General features: G+C 42.2%; 1 protein-coding gene across 2 annotated transcripts in view; it reads left to right on the forward strand.

The window, feature by feature from the left end:
• The window catches only part of LOC149357745 (serine/threonine-protein kinase PLK1-like), a 25,276-nt gene extending 2,842 nt beyond the window's left edge, over positions 1–22,434 (forward strand). The window contains exons 2-9 of one of the 2 annotated variants that reach the window (XM_089584892.1): positions 2,140–2,198; positions 3,771–3,833; positions 13,264–13,329; positions 14,375–14,628; positions 17,034–17,113; positions 18,963–19,028; positions 20,074–20,327; positions 22,265–22,434. In XM_089584892.1, coding sequence (XP_089441018.1) covers positions 2,140–2,198; positions 3,771–3,833; positions 13,264–13,329; positions 14,375–14,628; positions 17,034–17,113; positions 18,963–19,028; positions 20,074–20,093 — 608 coding nt within the window. In that variant the 3' untranslated portion in view covers positions 20,094–20,327; positions 22,265–22,434. Of the gene's footprint in view, positions 1–2,139; positions 2,199–3,770; positions 3,834–13,263; positions 13,330–14,374; positions 14,629–16,565; positions 16,778–17,033; positions 17,114–18,962; positions 19,029–20,073; positions 20,328–22,264 lie in introns of those variants that run through there. The other variant, XM_089584893.1, reaches the window with a different exon arrangement.
• The last annotated feature ends 19 nt before the right edge of the window (positions 22,435–22,453 follow it).

Raw genomic sequence — 22,453 nt, forward strand, 5'->3', positions numbered from 1 at the left:
CAAGGAGGGCTACACTTCAACACTCGAATACAGCTCAACTCCTACGTTAACCTTATAACGGACACCTTTATACAGCCACCAGAGAAGCTTGTTCCATAATTAATAGTGGCTGTTGGATAAATGCAAAGTTTTGCTAGATGCATAACATCATTGCTGTACGAGTAGAGGAAAAGCTGTGAGACTTATCCAACATATATTGCTTATGTTGTTTTATAGTTATTATTTGAATGCTACAATAACATTTTTGTTATATATACACACACAGGCTGTCCCAGCTAAATGTAACCAAGCTTTTATAAAAGAAGTGCCCTAGCCCCGTGAGACCAACTAAGGGTTGTTGCTAGTCGCGTGCTCTAGTCTGCAGTATATTTTATCATGAAAAGGAAATTAATTAGCAGAGACTAATTGGCTAATTTTTAATTATTGCCTTTAGAAAGAAAGTGTCAAAGCAGGAGTTGTAGATCCCATCGAAAATAACCATTTGCCTTGTTTGCAACCAAGTACCACTGATACAGCTTCTTTTATTTGCCTTAAAGCCCGCAAAATACCAAAAGAACCACGTGATAGGGTAGCAGTTTTAGCGCTCCCAGACGACCGGTCAAGCAACGACATTCGCTTATCTTTTCAACGCTGTCCCGAACGGGGTTCGGCGTTTCGCCATTGTTGATATGAGCCAGCAACTCTCGCATGGACGCTAGGGCGACCGCTTCCTCAGCGCGTGACTGTGCAAGTTTGGCTGCACGGCCACATGCCTATTTCTCGAGGTGAGGTTTCGCGTGAAAAAGACCTCCATGCGAGCCGCGCTTCACTTCCTTGAAAAGCAGCGCCCCCTTACTTTCCATGACGCATAAGCAGTTTGTAGTGATGTAGTGTGAGTGATGTAGTATATTCTGAGTTTTCCTCTGGCATCTATTTCTGTGGAATTGTAAAGAGTCTTAAAAAGAGAATGACTGACATTTGACACACAGGAAACTGTGTGTCAACTGTGACTGCACAGGAAACACCAGCAAACAATTGTTGGGTCAATAGCGAAAGCATATGTTGGCACATAAGGTATGCATGCATAAGTGCAGTAGGTTCCAAAAGAGGACTAAACAATGGTGTAATCAGTTGGAATGATAGAAAACATACGTCAGTACAGGAATGATATAATTTGATTACAAAGCATTGGCTCCATGTAGGCACCTCAACTTATTTAACTGACCTTTGATAGATGGAACCTTTTTATAGAGAACACCAGGTTGAAAGCGGACTTCTATCGGCAAGGTTTTGCTTACTTTGAACCATGGTACTGTAAGAGTGATTGGCCATACGTGTTTCCATTAACTGGTAAATCAACATTTTTATTGTCATTTATAATGTTAAGGGTAGGAATCACAAGCATGCCTAACCATAATGAGTGATTATTACATATTGCCTTATCGTTAAAATGGAGACAATCAGTTAAGAGGATTACGTGAAGAAAAGTATTTTTACCCTGAAAAATAAATCACTGTTCGATTGCAATAGGCCTGAAGAGGGCATTATTCATACCACTAATTTTTCCAGTCGAATAGTTGGGTGCAAATTGGTTTTAGATGTGCAAAGCCATGGTTTGCAATGGTATGCGATATGAGAATGAAAGAGAGAGAAGCAAATGATTTTTAATACAGGAAGATGAAAACGCCTTCAGCTTTGAGACCATAGCCTGGTAGTGCCAGGTTAGGGCTAAGTTATCAGCTTGTGGCTTGGAGTCAAAATTTCTGTCTTGTGTAACGCGAAAACATTTAATGGTGTACTTAATTTTGGGTAGGTGTGTTCGGAGCGCAAAATATGTGAGTAAAAGTTTTTTTTTGGCTGCATAAATGCCCTGATACAGCATCCTTTAATGAATATTCATGGTGAGCACCACTTTTATGCATAATACGATAATCTTTTGACTGGTCTTTTAATGAATTGCAGCTGGACGTGGCCCTCCATTTTCACTACATTTTTTAATGATAGAATTTTGGTGCGGGGTGAACTAATATTCGGAATTTCAAGGGCGTATACAATATATATGTTGCATGGTTGAAAATCATTTGAATGAATTTATATTTGAGAACTTACATCTTTCCATATTCCATATTGATATTTCCATCTCCATATTTCTATCTACAGTGCTTCCTTCGCGTGGGTGTTTCGTCGTGTTCCGGCCGACGACACTAGAAGAGTTCCAGGTGAGGTCACAAGTTCATTTATAGAAGCACTAGAAATGCGCTTTCAATTTATTTCATCATGGAACTGCACAGAAAACACCACCAAACAACTGTTGGGTCAATAGTGAAAGCATGCGTTGGCACATAAGGTATGCATGCATGATTGCAGCAGCATCCAAAACAGGATTCAATAATGGTGTAATCAGTTGGGATGATAGAAAACTTATGTCAATGCAGGAATGATATAATTTGATTACAAAGCGTTGGCTCCATGTAGGCACCTCAACTTATTTTACTAACCTTTGAAATATGGAACCTCTTTATGGAAAACATGTTGAAAGCAGACTTCTATCGGCATGGTTTTCCTTATTTTGAACCATGGTACTGTAAGAATGATTGGCCTTACGTGTTTCTGTTAACTGGTAAATTGACGTTTTTTTTTCTGTCATATTTAGTGTTATGGGTAGAAATCACAAGCACGCCTAACTATAATGAGTGATTATTACAAATTTCCATATCGTTTGAAATGGAGACAATCTGTTAAGGGGATTACGTGAAGAGAAGTATTTTTACTCTGAAAAATAAATCACTGTTTGAATGCAATAGACCTAAAGAAGGCATTATTCACACCTCTAATTTTTCCTGTCGAACAGTTGGGTCCCAATTGGTTTTAGATGTTCAAAGCCATGGTTTGGAAAGGTATGCAGTATGAGAATGAAAGAGAGAGAAGCAAATGATTTTTAATACAGGAAGATGAAAACGCCTTCAGCTTTGAGACCATAGCCTGCAAGTGCCAGCTTAGGGGCTTAAGTTATCAGCATGTGGCTTGGAGTCAAAACTGCTGTGTAGTGTAACGTGAAAACATTTAAACTTCAGGATCCCGGAGACTGAAGTAGAATGCTTGTGGTAGTGTCGCCTAAAGAAGCTGTTTCTAAGGTGGAATTAGTAATTAGGTTGCAGCATAAAGTGGTCCTTTCGGTCTTTGCAAATTCTGAAACTGTAGTAACAGTAGAAAGACATGACTGAGCAACTGGTGATTATTCACAAGATTCCACTGCAACTTGTCACGTTTGTTGACCACACTTGAAGAAATTTATTGTTCCCTCTGCTCAACCAAAGGGTTCAGTGTCTGTGTGTTCTTTAGCAAACTTTTTGACGCATCAGTAATTGAAACATGCAATATTTAGTCACTATTTTTCTGCACCAAACTCGAAACCTGCCTCAGTGCAAGCTGTGGTGGGTGTACTAACTACTGATCAGCGATGTTGCTGGAGGACAACAGGTGTACAAGCTTGCAAAACGTGATATGTAATAATCATCTACTCCTGTAGAGCTTAACATACAATCTGCACTCGGAATATGGTAGGAAGCATATCGAGTACGGAGTAGCAATTTGCCTTCAAAGGAGGCCCTCCAACCAGAGATGTTAGCTTAATGTTTTTAACCCTGTGGTCAACTACTTGGATTTGTATTAACGGTGTTCACAGAATAGCTTTAGTTTCATTCTGACATGACTGAAATCTTGCAGACAATGTTTATTTGATCCTGTGCTCACTGACTCTGCCCTGTTTATGTTTTTGTTTACATGTTTAGGTGCTCTTACCATGCCGAGATCGACAACCGGCACTGTGCCCTTGGAGAGAGCAGGAGGATTGGGTAAGGCATTTTTTCTTAATTTTGATGCATGGCAGACAGCGAAAACAAATTAAGTTTAGCTTCATCGTCATCATCATCATCCTGACTACGCCCACTACAGGGCAAAGACCTCTCCCGTGTCTCTCCAATCTAGTAGGGCTTCTTCTTTTTCCAGCTGGCCATGTTTACTGTGGCCATGCGTTTCAGAAGGTGCCCGTTACACCTGAATGTCCAGTGCAACCTCAGCATCCACCTGGCATTCCCAGGGGGACCGGTAGCAGGGTTTTTAGACCTGGCACAGCCCGTGTCGGGTACACTTGCAATCCTCCACGTGGTAGGACGCATCGAACTGCAGGCTTTCCATACATGCTTTGCATGCTCCCTGGGACTTGTGTGCCACTTGTGCAGTTGAAACCTGTGCCATCGATATGAAATGAAACGTGAACTGATTAACTAAAACGAGAACACAAAAACATCAGCTGCTGCAGAAGAAACATAGGCGGGATCCATTAAAACTTTCATGGATCCGTCTTTGAGCCGCAGAATTGAAAACCAAGAGCTAATATTTAGCCTCTCCTAGTTAAATAATCACTGCCTTGTTGTTTGTTGGAAATAGCTGTGTTACAATGGGAGTCAAACTGTTTTCACTCTCATGTCTGCTCGTTCGGTGTAAGTCAGTTACTGTAGGAGCTCAAATTCTGATTCATATTCTCCTCATCTCTGCCACTTTCACCCACTCAGCTTCCAATCTCGTCCCTTTCATCGCAAGAATTTTTCTTTTCCACTTGTGGAACCATAGACGGAAAAGAAGAATTGTTTCATTAGTTTCGAAGGAAGGGTGGGGAGGCAGAGCTTTTCATTAGTGCACTGATCAAGGTGCTCCGGCATTCTGCATGCACATGTAGCCTCGACACGACGCTGCGCGCCACCTCATTCAGTGCAGTCTTGTTGCTGGCCGTGCAGACAAAAGCGTGAGCGATGACGTGCACGCACAGTGATGGGTGCCCTGTAGCAAACAGCCAGTTGAGTTGCAAGCTGAGCCTTGGTTTTTTTAAATAACATTGCTCGGATACTATCTGGAGAGATGTAGAGATGCATGATGATGATCATCATCGTTGACAACCAAGTTTTGTCTGCTACGGGGCAGGGACCTTTGTTATCAATCTCTAATTAGCTGCACTCAGGGCCTGCTATAGCCACCCTCTCCTTGTAAATTGCCTGATCCCACTGTCGCTGGGCGCTAGAATGCCTTACGCTGCCACGCCTGTATTCTCTCACTTCAGTGAACCCTGCTAGCCTGAATGATCTTTTGCCATTTCTTATTGCATACCCCTAAGGGAGGTAAAGGAGGACTCTGCGGAAGAGTCAGGCTTCTTTCCTTTGGCACTCTGAGCTGTTTTTGTTTGGCCAATAACAAAATAAAAAACAAATTAAAAGAGGCTATTCCAGACGTTGATGAAAGTCATTCCACTTGATTTGCTGCACATTGTCTGTGCAAAACTCTAGCACACTCAGCAGCATCACTAAGTCGATTGCAGGTTTCTGCTCCTTCAAGAGAATTCATACCGGGCTCTCCTTGACTTACTGTGGCATAAAACTACTTTCAATCCACTCTTCGTACTTTCCTCTGCATTCCATCTCCACTGTTGCGTTAATCGAGCTTTAACTCAGCGCAGTGTGAGGACACACCCGGACCAGAACCAGTACATTGAGGCCGTCATCTCCAAGCTCCTGGATTACAGCCAGTACACTGTTGGTGCGTGTGTGAAAATATGTCAGAGGGTCTGTGGCCAGACGAAAAAAAGAAAAAGAAAACAGTCATGCAGGACAACGGAGGCTGTTCACTTTTGGTGCGCTTTTTAATGTCCTGGTTTAATTTGTTGCTAGGTTTTTGTTGTACCTACTAGGCCTGTGGCAGGTTCTTCTGGAGTGCGAGAGTGAATGGCTTTTAGCCCAGAAGTGCTGCCCAGATGAAAGTAAAAAAAAAAAAAACCTGTCGGAGCTACACGGCTTATTAGCCACAGCCTAACGCCGCAAAGCATCTAACCAATGACCATCTCTCAACTCGTATTCGCTGGTGCGAGGGACAGAGAAGGGTGCGGGCATGAAAAAGTTCCGGGAAAGGCTCGCCAACTTTCGTGTGGGATTGTGGGTTTTCTGCTGCGTGCTGAAGTGGATTATTTGGCTCAGATTTTTATGGCAACACAATGCAGAGATTAAGTGAGTTGTGCTCTCCACTGTAGGTGTTTTAGAACCCCTTTGAATTTTTTATTTACAGTGTTATTAGTATCAGATCGTGCAAAAATTTTTTGTATATTCCTGGTGCCTTCTGTGAAATGTTTTTAGGTTGTCTTTTGGCAGTCTCTTTAAAGTCATTTCCAAATACTTACCTGGTTTACATTACCTCTAAAGCTCAATGTTCAATAAACTAGTTCTGCCTACTCATATTCTAGTAACTTTTGCAGTTTGTTGTAATATTTTGGAAGCTGTGATTTCCGAGCGATAGAATGTTATTGCAACTCCAGTATGGCCCTTGTCCGTTTCGCGACTATTCTCAATAGCGTCGCCGCCGCCATTTGCCCACCTGCTGGAGCTTGATGCTAACGGCCTTCATCACGACGGATGACGCTGCATGTAGTGTTCGTGCTCCCAATGCATCAAAGTGTCCAAGGGGCTTGTGCCCAAATTGAACAAATTTATGCGTGACAGGGGCACAGGTAGAAGATGGGATTGCGCACAGTTGCCAGACGCAGAGGTTTTGTGAGCTTGGAAAGCACAGCTTCTTTTGAATCTCCTGGCTAACTGACTATGTGGATGTCATGGCTGTGGCTCAAGTTCACCTTTTCTATCCAACTTGTCACCGTCCGTACGCCTATTCATTGGTTTAGCAACAGTGTTTTACTGTTCCCATGTATCGCACCGTCGTACCTGTTAAAATCGTAACTTAACCAACTGGATCCAATACATAACTTAGGGTTGCGTCCTTCCACTGGTGCATACAGAACATCGCCTATACACAGTCTTTATGTAGAAACTAACGAATAATCACTTGCAGACAGGAGAGCCGTGCTTACATGTTCCTACATTCCAAAAATCCGTTCACTACAGAAGCATATTTGTTACCCCATCACTACAATGTGCCCATCTAGAACGCTCTTTAACAACAAACTGCAAGCTTCCCGGCCACTGCTCTTGCGATTTGAAGAGATGCCAAAACCTCAGCGTACTTAACACATTGCCAAGCATTGCCCGAAGGCGAGATCCATTACCACAATGGGACAATTTCCCTACTATCTGTGATTTCACTCTTACACAGTTCCGTAAAACAGAAACTCCACAACAACATATAATATACAAGTATTTCTTAAACTTGAGGAAAAGTACAATTCTTTTACAGCCTTTTGCACCGTTGGTTCAAAACAGATGCCTACGTTGGAAGCACAGTGGTGCAAGGGACAGATAGTGTGCGTCTATCTTCGCTGCCGAATGTTACACCATCAGTGTAGCTGTACAAATAAATAGTAATTGAGAACTTCCCAAACAGCATTATTTACACACTCACTAAGTGTACTTACAGCCCTTCAATCTAAAAATGCAATCACTCCAATACTTGGTGACGTCATACACAACATAACAGCCACAGCTGAAGGAAAAAACATAAAACTCTGCAGGGTACCGAGTCATATAGGAATTAAAGGCAACGAGAGAGCAGACTTGTATGCTGCTGAAGCCCATTGCAAACAAATAATCACAGTAAACATACCCTTTAATGATCACATGCACTTAGTACACAGTAAGTTAAGGAAAAAATGGCAGTTAGCTTGGAACAATGAAGTAAAAACTACACTTGTTAATGCCAGTTTTAGATGAATGGAAATCTTGCACACACCAGGAACGTTTCAAGGATGTTGATCTCTGCTGGCTTCGTAAAGGATATACACACCTTACTCATAACTTTCTATTCACAAAACAAGAAAAACCTCTTTGTGAAAAGTGCTGAGAAGAATTCACGTAAATCACATTTTACTTTTCTGCACAAAACTTGCAAAACTAGGGAAAATTTATTTTACTGAGTTTTATAATAAACACATTCCTTTACGCCCAATGTTACTCTTGGGTGAAGATGCAGCTGTCGAAATATCTTGTGTGTTCAGCTTTTTGAGAGAGATAGGTTTTCTCAACAAACTCTAAATTTCACCCACTGCTTTGCGTAACTCATTATACACCTCAGCCACCTTCTCATTCCTGGGGAGGAGGCTGAGATTTTGTTTTACTGGTCGGGAGGCTCGACATCCTTGTCCAGCCAAGGATCGCTGTTGGGGTTACCTGACCTTTTTTAAAGCTTTTACCTTTAGCCATTCCTAAATTTCTTTTCCTTTATTATTACTAGGTAGTTTAAACTTTTTAAGCCCTCTACACCACTGATCACTTTCCATATTTTTCTTAAAAGCCGCAAAAAACTTTTCCTATACCATAAGTTTGGTGCATGATGGCCCGAGTTTCCTATGCACCATTAAACCAACACAATCAACCACCTAGGCTTCATTTCCGGGGATTTGTCGCTCACAGTGCCAACAGGGACGATGCCAGATTTTCTGCAGAATAGGGGCCTTAACGCTGCCGCATTGAAAAGACCACATGCACTTGTGTGTTGTCGCTGCAGTGCAGTGCAGCGAAAAAATTTGACTGCTTATTTCACTACTGTGGACTAACTCGTTAGCTCGGGTGTTGCAGTGAGCAGTCATTCAGAGCCAAATGTCTAAACTGCAGGGCTTCGCTGGGCTAGCTAGACTGTTTTGCGGCATTCTTCTTCCAGTCACTCATGGAAATGCATAGGTGCTGGAACAAGGCAACAGAGGCTGAGGCACGATACTTCCTCCATTAGCTTCTGCTCGCCTGCCGATACCTGGGACAGCGGATCATCTACAGGGACCTCAAGTTGGGAACCTGCTTGACGCCCGCATCAGCTTTGAGGGCATGAAGACTGTTGAAGCATTATTATTAGATATTTTTGAACAGTTGTTCTGGGTTGTCAAAGACACTATCGCACGAAATTTCGGGAGCATACTTAACCATTCGACAAATGTTTCGCACAATATTCTTTCACATTTTCAGCACGTTCACAAAAGAAAGTGCTACTTTAGCCGAAGAAGCGCTAATGAGTACACAAGGCCCTATTAAAGCTTACATGTGATCCTGAAACACAAGAAGCTTAACTAAACTGGATATCTTCTGAAGACTAAAAATATCATAGATAGCTAAACTGTAGCGACTACGAAATGACAAAAAGTTTAGTATAGACTTTGTAGGATAATACACGGCGATAGAGTGCGTTGCTCACATAGCTGGGATTCTAAAGCCAAAGGAAGCTGAGCGCAAAACAAGTTTGTTGCGTACCTGTGCAATCACACCAGTTAAAGGTGCAGTGAAGAGGAATCTGAACTCGTCTTTTTACCGCGGGAACTCAATCTGCACGTTATGAGCTTTCTTCCTTAATTTCCCTAACTAAATCGAATTTACATTCGCTTCCCTCTTTTTTTTTTAATTCTCCCCGCACGGTGGGTGGAGTCGACCAACGCGTGGAGTGCCTTTCACCCAGTCCTGTGGCGGTTTGCCGCTCTGCCATCGGCGGAGTAATACGTAGTAATCTGTAGTAGCAAATAGTCCACGCGTATTTTTATTTCTGTGGACTTATTCTGCGGTTATATTATCTGTGAATGAAACTATTTATTCACGGAAACCTAAAAAACAAAATAAAGGGAAAGCAAAGCCTCCACGGAGCCGGCTGAAAGGCACTCCACGCGTTGGTCGACTCCACCCACCGTACGGGGAGAATTAAAGAAATAAAGGCGGGAGCCGGATGTTAATTCGATTTAATTAGAAAAATCGGCCACACAGGGCAATAAGTCGAAGTTTCTAAGAATGCTCAAAACATGTAGATCGAGCTCCCACGGCTAAAAGACAAGTTCAGATTCTTCTTCACTGCATCTTTATTGGAAGGCAAAGTTAAAGAGTGCAAATGTGTTAATTACGCCCGCCGCGTGGCTTAGTGGTTACGCGCTCGGCTGCTGGCCTGAAAGATGTGGGTTCAATCCTGGCCGCGGCGGCTGAATTTCGATGGAGACGAAATTCTAGAGGCCCGTGTGCTGTGCGATGTCAGTGCATGTTAAAGAACGCCATGTGGTCGAAATTTCCGGAGCCCTTCACTGCAGCGTCCCTCATAGCCTGAGTTGCTTTGGGATATTAAACCCCAATAAAGCAAACCAATCCCCATATTTCCATCTAGAGTGCATTCATCACGTGGGTTCCTGGTCGTCTTCCTGTCAATGACATAGGAAGTTCTCATGGTGAGGTCGCAAGCTCATTTCCAGAGATGCACCAGAAATGCTCATTTAATTTATTTCATTATGAAACTGCACAGAAAACACCAGCAAACAACTGTTGGGTGAATAGCGAAAGCATGCGTTGCACATCAGGTATGCATGCATAAGTGCAGCAGCTTCCAAAACAGGATTGAACAATGGTGTAATCAGTTGGAATGATAGAAAACATACATCAGTGCAAGACTGATATAATTTGATTACAAAGCATTGGCACCATGTAGGCACCTCAACTTATTTAACTGTCCTTTGAAAGATGGAACCTTTTTATGGAGAACACAATGTTGAAAGCAGACTTCTGTTGGAAAGGTTTTTCCTATTTTGAATCATGATGCTGAAACAGGGATTGGTCATATGTGTTTTGTTAACTGGTAAATTAACATTTTTTTGTGTCATATTTAATCTTATGGGTAGGAATCTCAAGCACTCTTAACCTATGACTGATTATTACATATTGCCTTATCGTTTGAAATGGAGACAATCAGTTAAGAGGATTACATGAAGAGAAGTATTTTCACCCAGAAAAATAAATCTCTGCTCGAATGCAATAGACCTGAAAAGGGCATTATTCACACCGCTAATTTTTCCAGTCTAACAGTTGGGTCCAAATAGGCTTTAAAACTGCAAAACCAGGGTTTGCAATGGTGTGCGATATGAGAATGAAAGAGAGAGAAGCAAATGAAAGAGAAGCAAATGAAGGTCTAAAAACCTTAGTGATCCTTAAGCAGGAAGCTCGTGCGTGACAATAAGTGGCTGCAAAGCCTGTGCAAAGCGACCCACCTCCTCCATTACTGTTTCTAACGTATTTAGTGATCCTTAAGCAGGAAGTTCGTGTGTGACAATAAGTGGCTGCAAAGCCTGTGCAAAGCGACCCACCTCCTCCATTACTGTTTCTAATGTATTTACTGTTTCCATTACTGTTTCTAACGTAGGAAGCTCGTGTCACGCACGAGCTTCCTGCTCAAGGATCACTAAGGTTTTTAGACCCGAGACTTGAGTTCGCTAGAGGGCATGCCTGCTGGGCCTCTGAGCCCAGAGGGGAGAAAGTGCCAGTGCCCTTCCAATCAGCTCACTCTAAGCTGACCAAGAGGGCTATTGTGAATTGTGCCTCACAAATGCCTTGAGGAAATCGTGTTCACAAAATGGAAGTGAGCTTTCTTCGCCAGGCTGAACGGCTTGGCAACTCGGGTTACCCATCGCACCTTTTGGTTTCTGTTGCCAAGCAGATGAAAAAGCACCTGATGCAGGCTAGGCCCGAGCAGCAAGATGAGGCAAAGAAACAAAAAGAAAGGAGGCCGGTAGTAGCAATACCGTACATTCACAACGTTTCCCATCGCCTGAAGAGCATAGGTCGAAAAGCTGGCGTCAATGTAGTGATGACTGCTCCTAACAAACTCAAAAGTCTGTGCAGACGAGTCAATTCCGACCCGACCAAACAGAAGCAGGGATGCACGATAAAGCATCGAACCCCCTTTGTGGAGTGCACCGAAGGCCTTGTTTATTCGTTGCCAGTGGCATGTGGTAAACAATACATAGGGCAGACTGGTAGGTGCATGAACGAAAGGCTACTAGAACACAAAACTAATTTCGAGCAAGCTTGCCGGAACCTGGGAATTCATTGCAGAGATTGCCCTTCAACAAGTTGTCCACCTGTTTTCCAGAAATGCAAAACTTTGGCTAATCACAAAGACCAGTTAGTCGGGGAAATAATCGAGGCAGCTTCGATATCGAGTCTGCGCGACGATTGTGTCAGCATGCCGTCTGTTGATTTGACTAAGAAAGAATTTGAAATGTTAAAAATGTGATTATAAATCTCTGTGATTATTTATCTTATGTTTTTTTGGACGCTTGAACGATATGGTTGTGACGCATTTGTTGTTGTTTTGAGAGGGAGAAGAAGGTATAAGAAGCAGTGTTTCTTCGAAATAAAAACCAGTTGTAAGTCAGCGCTTGTCTCTTGTCCCGGTATTTTGCGCTGTTCCATCACAAATGAATAACCAACATGCCCAAGCTGCTATCCTGGCTAATTCCAAAACAGGATTGAACGATGGTGTAATCAGTTGGAATGATAGAAAGCATACATCAGTGCAAGACTGATATAATTTGATTACAAAGCATTGGCGCCATGTAGGCACCTCAACTTATTTAACTTTCCTTTGAAAGATGGAACCTTTTTATGGAGAACACAATGTTGAAAGCAGACTTATATTGGCAATGTTTTCCTTATTTTGTACCATGATACTGAAACAATTATTGGCCATACGTGTTTCTAGTAACCGGTAAATTAACATTTTTTTAGCGTCATTTTTAATGTTATCGGTAGGAATCACAAGCACGCCTAACCATAATGAGTGATTATTACATATTATTGCCTTATCATTTGAAATGGAGACAATCAGTTAAGAGGATTACGTGAAGAGAAGTATTTTCACTCTGAAGAATAAATCACTGCTTGAATGCAATAGACGTGAAAAGGGCATTATTCACAGCGCTAAGAGTTCGGTCCAAATAGGTTTGAAATGTACAAAGCCATGGTTTGCAATGGTATGCGATATGAGATTGAAAAAGAGAGAAGCGAATGATTTTTAATACAGGAAGATAAAAACGCCTTCAGCTGTTAGACCGTAGCCTGCTAGTACCACCTTAGGGGCTTGTTATCAGCATGTGGCCTGGAGTCAAAACTGCCGTCTATTGTAACGCGAAAACATTTAATGGTGTACTTAATTTTGGGTAGGTGTGTTCGGAGCTCAAAATATGTGAGTAAATTTTTGTTTTGGGTGCATAAATGCCCTGATACAGCATTCTTTAATGAATATTCTAGGTAAGCACCACTTTTGTGCATAATATGATATTTTGACAGATATAATGGATTGCAGCTGGATGTGTCCTCCATTTCCACTACATTCTTTAATGACCGAACTTTCATGTGGGGTGGACTAATATTTTGAATTTCAAGTGCGTATACAATGTGTCTGTTGCATGGTTGAAAATCATTTGGATGAATTTATATTTGAGAACTTCCATTTTTTCGTATTCCATATTCATATTTCCTTCTCAATATTTCCATCTAGAGTGCTTTCGTCGCGTGGGTGCTTGGACTGGACATCTTCGTGTCGTTGACACAGGAAGTTCTCCAGGTGAGGTCGCAAGTTCATTTCCAGAGAAGCACCCGAAATGCTCATTCATTTTATTTCATCATGAAACTTCACAGGAAACACCAGCAAACAACTGTTGGGTCAATAGCAAAAGCATGCGTTGGCACATAAGGTATGCATGCATAAGTGCAGCAGCTTCTAAAACCGGATTGTACAATGGTGTAATCAGTTGGAATGATGGAAAACATAGTTCAATGCAGGAATGATATAATTTGATTACAAAGCATCGGCTCCATGTAGGCACCTTAACTTATTTAACAGTCCTTTGAAAGATTGAACCTTTTTATGGAGAACATCATGTTGAAAGCAGACTTTTATCTGCAAGGTATCCCTTATTTTGAACCGTGATACTGAAACAGTGATTGGCCATACGTGTTTCCGTTAAGTATTAAATTAACTTTTTTTTGTGTCATTTTTAATGTTATGGGTAGGAATCACAAGCATTCCTAACCTGTGGGGACGCACTCGTTCGTCCCCTGTGGTTCGCTTTCCCGCAATGCACTCCAACTGTATTTAGCTCCCCTAAAACGCACTCTTCTCAGTTTGGTTACTTTAACTAACAGGGGGTTACTTTAACTAATTGTGACCTATGTATCCAATATCCTTTCAGTGGCAACTGCTTTTAATCACCTCAGCACTTGAAAATTGCACTTTATAAATTGCTATGACGTTTGTATTTTCATTGTTGCGAAATGAGACTACCATCTCATGCATATGTGTTCCCACATCAGTAAATTCTATTTTAAAATGTTCTACCGCACTTCTTGGCACCACACCTGGTTAAACGGTAGTTTGAGATAAAATTCAGTAGACTGACCCTTTAATGCTGTCACGTTGAAAAAGACCACATGCACTTGTGTGTTGTAGCTGCAGTGCAGTGCAGCGAAAAAATTCGACTGCTTATTTGACTACTATGGACTCACTCGTTAGCTCGGGTGTTGCAGTGAGCAGTCATTCAGCGCCAAATGTCTAAACTGCAGGGCTTCGCTGGGCTAGTTAGACTGTTTTGCGGTATTCTTTTTTTCAGTCGCTTTTGGAAATGCATAGGCGCCGGAACAAGGCAACAGAGGCTGAGGCGAGAGACTTCCTCCGCCAGCTTCTCCTTGCCTGCCGATATCTGGGACAGCGTGTCATCCACAGAGACCTCAAGTTCGCATCCACTTTGAGGGCGAGCGCAAGAAGATGGACCTTCATCAGAACGCCAAACTACAGCGCCCTGGAGGTCCTGTCGACGAAGGGGCACTGCTTCGAGGTTGACGTCTGGTCAATCGGATGCATCCTGTAAGCTTTCTGCATAACCAAGCCTCCCCACTACTTCGTAATACTGCGCAGTACTGGTGAAAGGCAGACTAAAATTTTGAGAGAAAATTTTCGAACTGGATTCATTTCCGTAGATAATTTTTCATTGACCGTTTGCGCAAGTTTGATTGCATTTTAGAAGCCTCAGCGTGTGTCTTACGTACTTTCACACTGTGTCGGACATGGAGAGAGTTAGAGCGCTATCATTAGATATTTTTGAACAGTTCTTCTGGGTTGTCAAAGGCACTATCACACGAAATTTCGGGAGCATACTTAACCATTCGACAAAAGTTTCTCACAATATTCTTTCACATTTTCAGCACGTTCACAAAAGAAACAGCGCTACTTTAGCCGAAGAAATGCTAATGAGTACACAAGGATCTATTAAAGCTTACAAGTGATCCTGAAACAAAGAGCTTTACTAAACTGGATATCTTGCGAAGAATGTAAACATCTCACAGATAGGTAAACTGTAGTGACTACGAAATGAAAAAAATTTAGTACGGACTTCGTAGGATAATGAACGGTGATAGAGTGCGTTGCTCACATAGCTCGGATTTTAAAGCCAAAGCAAGCTGAATGCAAAGCTAGTTTGTTGTGTACTTGCACACTCACACCAGTTAAGGGAAGGCGAAGTTAATGAGTGCAAATGTGTTAATTACGCTTGTCACGGTGACTTAGTGGTTACAGCGCTCGGCTGCTAGCCCTAAAGAGGCGAGTTCGATCCCAGCCGCAGCGGCTGAATTTCGATGGAGCCGAAATTCTAGAGCCAACCTAAAAGCCGAAATGCTTTTAGGTTGGCTTTTGGCTGTCACTTTGGAGTCATTTCCAAATACGTACCTGGATTACTTTAAGTTTTAAGCTCAATGTTCAAAAAAACTGGTTCTGCCTACTCGTATTCTTGTAACTTTTTTGCAGTTTCTTGTAATATTTTGGAAGCTGTGATTTCTAAGCAGTATAATGTTACTGCGAATTCAGGACGGCCCTGGTCCGTTTCTCGAATATTTTCAATAGCCTCTCCACTCCCATTTGCCCACCTGCTGGACCCTGAGCAGAGGCCACCGGCATCCATCGTGACGGCTGACACTGCATGTAGTGTTCATGCTCCCATTGCATCAAAGTGTCCAACGGGCCTGTGCCCAAATTGAAAAAATTTAAGAGTGACAAGGGCACCGGTAGAAGACTGGTTCTGTGCAAGGTTGCCTGACGCAGAGACTTTGTCCGCATGGAAAGCACAGCTCTTTTGAAGCTCCTGGATAACTGACAATGTGCAAGTCGTGGCTGTGGCTCAAGTTCACCTTTTCCACTGAACTTGTCACCGTCCGTTCGCCTTTTCAATGGTTTAGCAACACTGTTTTACTGTTTTCATGTATTTAGATAAGGTCGCCTGAGTCGTAGGTTCCACTTACAGAAAAGAGGGCTTCTGTTCAATCTATTAAGAATTTTCATGAATTCGTAGAGAAAGAGAGCTCAAGAAGGCGTCTGCTGCACAGCTTTACTTGCAAAAAATTACGACAAATAATGCTCACCTAAATTTGATCTTTGTAAGATTTCCCAAGAAATAAAATACGACCTCTCTTATGGTAATTTCCTTGCCGGCATTTTCAGTGCTGGTGGTTAAGTTGCTTTGGCACTCAGAGCTGTTTTGTTTGGCCAATAAAAAAAAACTAATTAAGAGGCGCTATTCCAGATGTGTGAAAAAGTCATTCCACTTCATTCGCTGCACATAGTCTGCTCAAAATACTATCACACTCATCAGCATCACTAAGCTGCTTACAGGTTTCTGCTCCTTCAAGAGAAATTGTACTGGGCTGTCCTTGACTTGCTGTAGCATAAAAGTACTTTCAATCCACTATTTGCACCCCCCTCTGCATTCCATCTCCGCTGTTGGTGCGTTAATCGACCTTTAACTAACTCAGCGCAGTGCCAGGACCGGGAAGAGCAACCTGCCGGCACCTGGGTTGAGCACAACACGTGCTTCTGACACAGGGAGCTCCTAGTGGGGATGACGTAGACTTTGGACATCGGTCAGAGAACCAAGATCAGAAATGCACCTTACATCGTCCTGATGTACGTGCTAGTAAAAGCGTTGAATACGTGCTAGTGAAATTGTCAAATGATGGTTTGGCAATGAGAGGGTGTGAATAATTTAGTAAAATTCTAACGTTTGTTATTCCAGATCCTGAAGCTCATTTTAATAATAGGCCTCACTTACACTGGATTACCCAGAGTGCAAGCATAAGGAATTCACAGGCCTAAATCCACACCCTATTTTTGCACCATTATAAGAGACTTTTGATGTGTGTGTGTTGCAGGGTAGATATGCAGCCATGGGATGTATGTGCTGCTTCAAGAGGATTCTTTGTCGTGTGTGCTGATTTTTGCAGGTCTCGTGTAGAATACCTGCATCTCGTACAGACGAAGGTCAGGCACATGCATACATGGAGGATGCAGAAGGCCTGTCAGAGTGAGTCGAACAAGTTGTTTTGGACGCATAGAAAGAAAGAAGGGAGGTACCGCGCTGGGTGTCGAGCTGGAATTTCTGAGTGCAAGGTTCGTTTTCACGACTTCCGGTTTTAGTCCAGCTTCGGATGCAGAGCAATATTCCTTCGCAGTTCATATGCCAGATCGGTGCAGAGATTTTAGAACCAAGCAAACAAAAACTAACGACTATAAGAATTTTTCTACTTTAGTATTTCAATGCCTTTTTTTTGTTGCATTGGAATAGGAAAAATTCATATATTCTGTTCTCAAAATGCTTGCTTGGCTCTCTTGATTTCACAGAGCACGGGAAAATGTTCCTCCTGATAGACAAAGTTAGGCTTCCCTCTCCTTTTTTACGTACTGAGAAATTACATGGGAATTTTTTTTTTGTTGGTGTTGGTTCCTGCAGTGTTTCATGTAATTAGTGAGCTCGAAAACACTTGGGTTAATATAACAAGTGCACAAGGAAATCGGCTGCTTTAATTAAAGATGTGCATTAGACGCTGGAACAGTACCGTGGCGCAACACTCGCAGGACGGGGTCATTTTGTTTCCTCATGCAGTGTTTATGTTGTGTCACATGGGCGGGTGTTTGTGATATTGCGTATTCTGAGTTTTCCTCTGGCATCTATTTCTATGCAATCGTAAAATGTGAATAACTGACATCTGATACACAGGAAACTGTGTGTCAACTGTGACTGCACAGAAAACACCAGCAAACAATTGTTGGGTCAATAGCGAAAGCATGTGCTGGCACATAAGGTATGCGTGCATAAGTGCAGTAGGTTCCAAAACAGGATTGAACAATGGTGTAATCAGTTGGAGATATAGAAACCGTACGTCAATGCAGGAATGATATAATTTGATTACAAAGCATTGGCTCCATGTAGGCACCTCAACTTTTTTAACTGACCTTTGAAAGATGGAACCTTTTTATGGAGAACACAATGTTGAAAGCAGACTTATATTGGCAATGTTTTCCTTATTTTGTACCATGATACTGAAACAATTATTGGCCATACGTGTTTCTAGTAACCGGTAAATTAACATTTTTTTAGCGTCATTTTTAATGTTATCGGTAGGAATCACAAGCACGCCTAACCATAATGAGTGATTATTACATATTATTGCCTTATCATTTGAAATGGAGACAATCAGTTAAGAGGATTACGTGAAGAGAAGTATTTTCACTCTGAAGAATAAATCACTGCTGGAATGCAATAGACGTGAAAAGGGCATTATTCACAGCGCTAAGAAGAGTTCGGTCCAAATAGGTTTGAAATGTACAAAGCCATGGTTTGCAATGTTATGCGATATGAGATTGAAAAAGAGAGAAGCGAATGATTTTTAATACAGGAAGATAAAAACGCCTTCAGCTGTTAGACCGTAGCCTGCTAGTACCACCTTAGGGGCTTGTTATCAGCATGTGGCCTGGAGTCAAAACTGCCGTCTATTGTAACGCGAAAACATTTAATGGTGTACTTAATTTTGGGTAGGTGTGTTCGGAGCTCAAAATATGTGAGTAAATTTTTGTTTTGGGTGCATAAATGCCCTGATACAGCATTCTTTAATGAATATTCTAGGTAAGCACCACTTTTGTGCATAATATGATATTTTGACAGATATAATGGATTGCAGCTGGATGTGTCCTCCATTTCCACTACATTCTTTAATGACCGAACTTTCATGTGGGGTGGACTAATATTTTGAATTTCAAGTGCGTATACAATGTGTCTGTTGCATGGTTGAAAATCATTTGGATGAATTTATATTTGAGAACTTCCATTTTTTCGTATTCCATATTCATATTTCCTTCTCAATATTTCCATCTAGAGTGCTTTCGTCGCGTGGGTGCTTGGACTGGACATCTTCGTGTCGTTGACACAGGAAGTTCTCCAGGTGAGGTCGCAAGTTCATTTCCAGAGAAGCACCAGAAATGCTCATTCATTTTATTTCATCATGAAACTTCACAGGAAACACCAGCAAACAACTGTTGGGTCAATAGCAAAAGCATGCGTTGGCACATAAGGTATGCATGCATAAGTGCAGCAGCTTCTAAAACCGGATTGTACAATGGTGTAATCAGTTGGAATGATGGAAAACATAGTTCAATGCAGGAATGATATAATTTGATTACAAAGCATCGGCTCCATGTAGGCACCTTAACTTATTTAACAGTCCTTTGAAAGATTGAACCTTTTTATGGAGAACATCATGTTGAAAGCAGACTTTTATCTGCAAGGTATCCCTTATTTTGAACCGTGATACTGAAACAGTGATTGGCCATACGTGTTTCCGTTAAGTATTAAATTAACTTTTTTTTGTGTCATTTTTAATGTTATGGGTAGGAATCACAAGCATTCCTAACCTGTGGGGACGCACTCGTTCGTCCCCTGTGGTTCGCTTTCCCGCAATGCACTCCAACTGTATTTAGCTCCCCTAAAACGCACTCTTCTCAGTTTGGTTACTTTAACTAACAGGGGGTTACTTTAACTAATTGTGACCTATGTATCCAATATCCTTTCAGTGGCAACTGCTTTTAATCACCTCAGCACTTGAAAATTGCACTTTATAAATTGCTATGACGTTTGTATTTTCATTGTTGCGAAATGAGACTACCATCTCATGCATATGTGTTCCCACATCAGTAAATTCTATTTTAAAATGTTCTACCGCACTTCTTGGCACCACACCTGGTTAAACGGTAGTTTGAGATAAAATTCAGTAGACTGACCCTTTAATGCTGTCACGTTGAAAAAGACCACATGCACTTGTGTGTTGTAGCTGCAGTGCAGTGCAGCGAAAAAATTCGACTGCTTATTTGACTACTATGGACTCACTCGTTAGCTCGGGTGTTGCAGTGAGCAGTCATTCAGCGCCAAATGTCTAAACTGCAGGGCTTCGCTGGGCTAGTTAGACTGTTTTGCGGTATTCTTTTTTTCAGTCGCTTTTGGAAATGCATAGGCGCCGGAACAAGGCAACAGAGGCTGAGGCGAGAGACTTCCTCCGCCAGCTTCTCCTTGCCTGCCGATATCTGGGACAGCGTGTCATCCACAGAGACCTCAAGTTCGCATCCACTTTGAGGGCGAGCGCAAGAAGATGGACCTTCATCAGAACGCCAAACTACAGCGCCCTGGAGGTCCTGTCGACGAAGGGGCACTGCTTCGAGGTTGACGTCTGGTCAATCGGATGCATCCTGTAAGCTTTCTGCATAACCAAGCCTCCCCACTACTTCGTAATACTGCGCAGTACTGGTGAAAGGCAGACTAAAATTTTGAGAGAAAATTTTCGAACTGGATTCATTTCCGTAGATAATTTTTCATTGACCGTTTGCGCAAGTTTGATTGCATTTTAGAAGCCTCAGCGTGTGTCTTACGTACTTTCACACTGTGTCGGACATGGAGAGAGTTAGAGCGCTATCATTAGATATTTTTGAACAGTTCTTCTGGGTTGTCAAAGGCACTATCACACGAAATTTCGGGAGCATACTTAACCATTCGACAAAAGTTTCTCACAATATTCTTTCACATTTTCAGCACGTTCACAAAAGAAACAGCGCTACTTTAGCCGAAGAAATGCTAATGAGTACACAAGGATCTATTAAAGCTTACAAGTGATCCTGAAACAAAGAGCTTTACTAAACTGGATATCTTGCGAAGAATGTAAACATCTCACAGATAGGTAAACTGTAGTGACTACGAAATGAAAAAAATTTAGTACGGACTTCGTAGGATAATGAACGGTGATAGAGTGCGTTGCTCACATAGCTCGGATTTTAAAGCCAAAGCAAGCTGAATGCAAAGCTAGTTTGTTGTGTACTTGCACACTCACACCAGTTAAGGGAAGGCGAAGTTAATGAGTGCAAATGTGTTAATTACGCTTGTCACGGTGACTTAGTGGTTACAGCGCTCGGCTGCTAGCCCTAAAGAGGCGAGTTCGATCCCAGCCGCAGCGGCTGAATTTCGATGGAGCCGAAATTCTAGAGCCAACCTAAAAGCCGAAATGCTTTTAGGTTGGCTTTTGGCTGTCACTTTGGAGTCATTTCCAAATACGTACCTGGATTACTTTAAGTTTTAAGCTCAATGTTCAAAAAAACTGGTTCTGCCTACTCGTATTCTTGTAACTTTTTTGCAGTTTCTTGTAATATTTTGGAAGCTGTGATTTCTAAGCAGTATAATGTTACTGCGAATTCAGGACGGCCCTGGTCCGTTTCTCGAATATTTTCAATAGCCTCTCCACTCCCATTTGCCCACCTGCTGGACCCTGAGCAGAGGCCACCGGCATCCATCGTGACGGCTGACACTGCATGTAGTGTTCATGCTCCCATTGCATCAAAGTGTCCAACGGGCCTGTGCCCAAATTGAAAAAATTTAAGAGTGACAAGGGCACCGGTAGAAGACTGGTTCTGTGCAAGGTTGCCTGACGCAGAGACTTTGTCCGCATGGAAAGCACAGCTCTTTTGAAGCTCCTGGATAACTGACAATGTGCAAGTCGTGGCTGTGGCTCAAGTTCACCTTTTCCACTGAACTTGTCACCGTCCGTTCGCCTTTTCAATGGTTTAGCAACACTGTTTTACTGTTTTCATGTATTTAGATAAGGTCGCCTGAGTCGTAGGTTCCACTTACAGAAAAGAGGGCTTCTGTTCAATCTATTAAGAATTTTCATGAATTCGTAGAGAAAGAGAGCTCAAGAAGGCGTCTGCTGCACAGCTTTACTTGCAAAAAATTACGACAAATAATGCTCACCTAAATTTGATCTTTGTAAGATTTCCCAAGAAATAAAATACGACCTCTCTTATGGTAATTTCCTTGCCGGCATTTTCAGTGCTGGTGGTTAAGTTGCTTTGGCACTCAGAGCTGTTTTGTTTGGCCAATAAAAAAAAACTAATTAAGAGGCGCTATTCCAGATGTGTGAAAAAGTCATTCCACTTCATTCGCTGCACATAGTCTGCTCAAAATACTATCACACTCATCAGCATCACTAAGCTGCTTACAGGTTTCTGCTCCTTCAAGAGAAATTGTACTGGGCTGTCCTTGACTTGCTGTAGCATAAAAGTACTTTCAATCCACTATTTGCACCCCCCTCTGCATTCCATCTCCGCTGTTGGTGCGTTAATCGACCTTTAACTAACTCAGCGCAGTGCCAGGACCGGGAAGAGCAACCTGCCGGCACCTGGGTTGAGCACAACACGTGCTTCTGACACAGGGAGCTCCTAGTGGGGATGACGTAGACTTTGGACATCGGTCAGAGAACCAAGATCAGAAATGCACCTTACATCGTCCTGATGTACGTGCTAGTAAAAGCGTTGAATACGTGCTAGTGAA

Source organism: Amblyomma mixtum, chromosome 3, assembly GCF_055824585.1.
Source record: "Amblyomma mixtum isolate Tamu chromosome 3, ASM5582458v1, whole genome shotgun sequence".
Taxonomy (NCBI): domain Eukaryota; kingdom Metazoa; phylum Arthropoda; class Arachnida; order Ixodida; family Ixodidae; genus Amblyomma; species Amblyomma mixtum.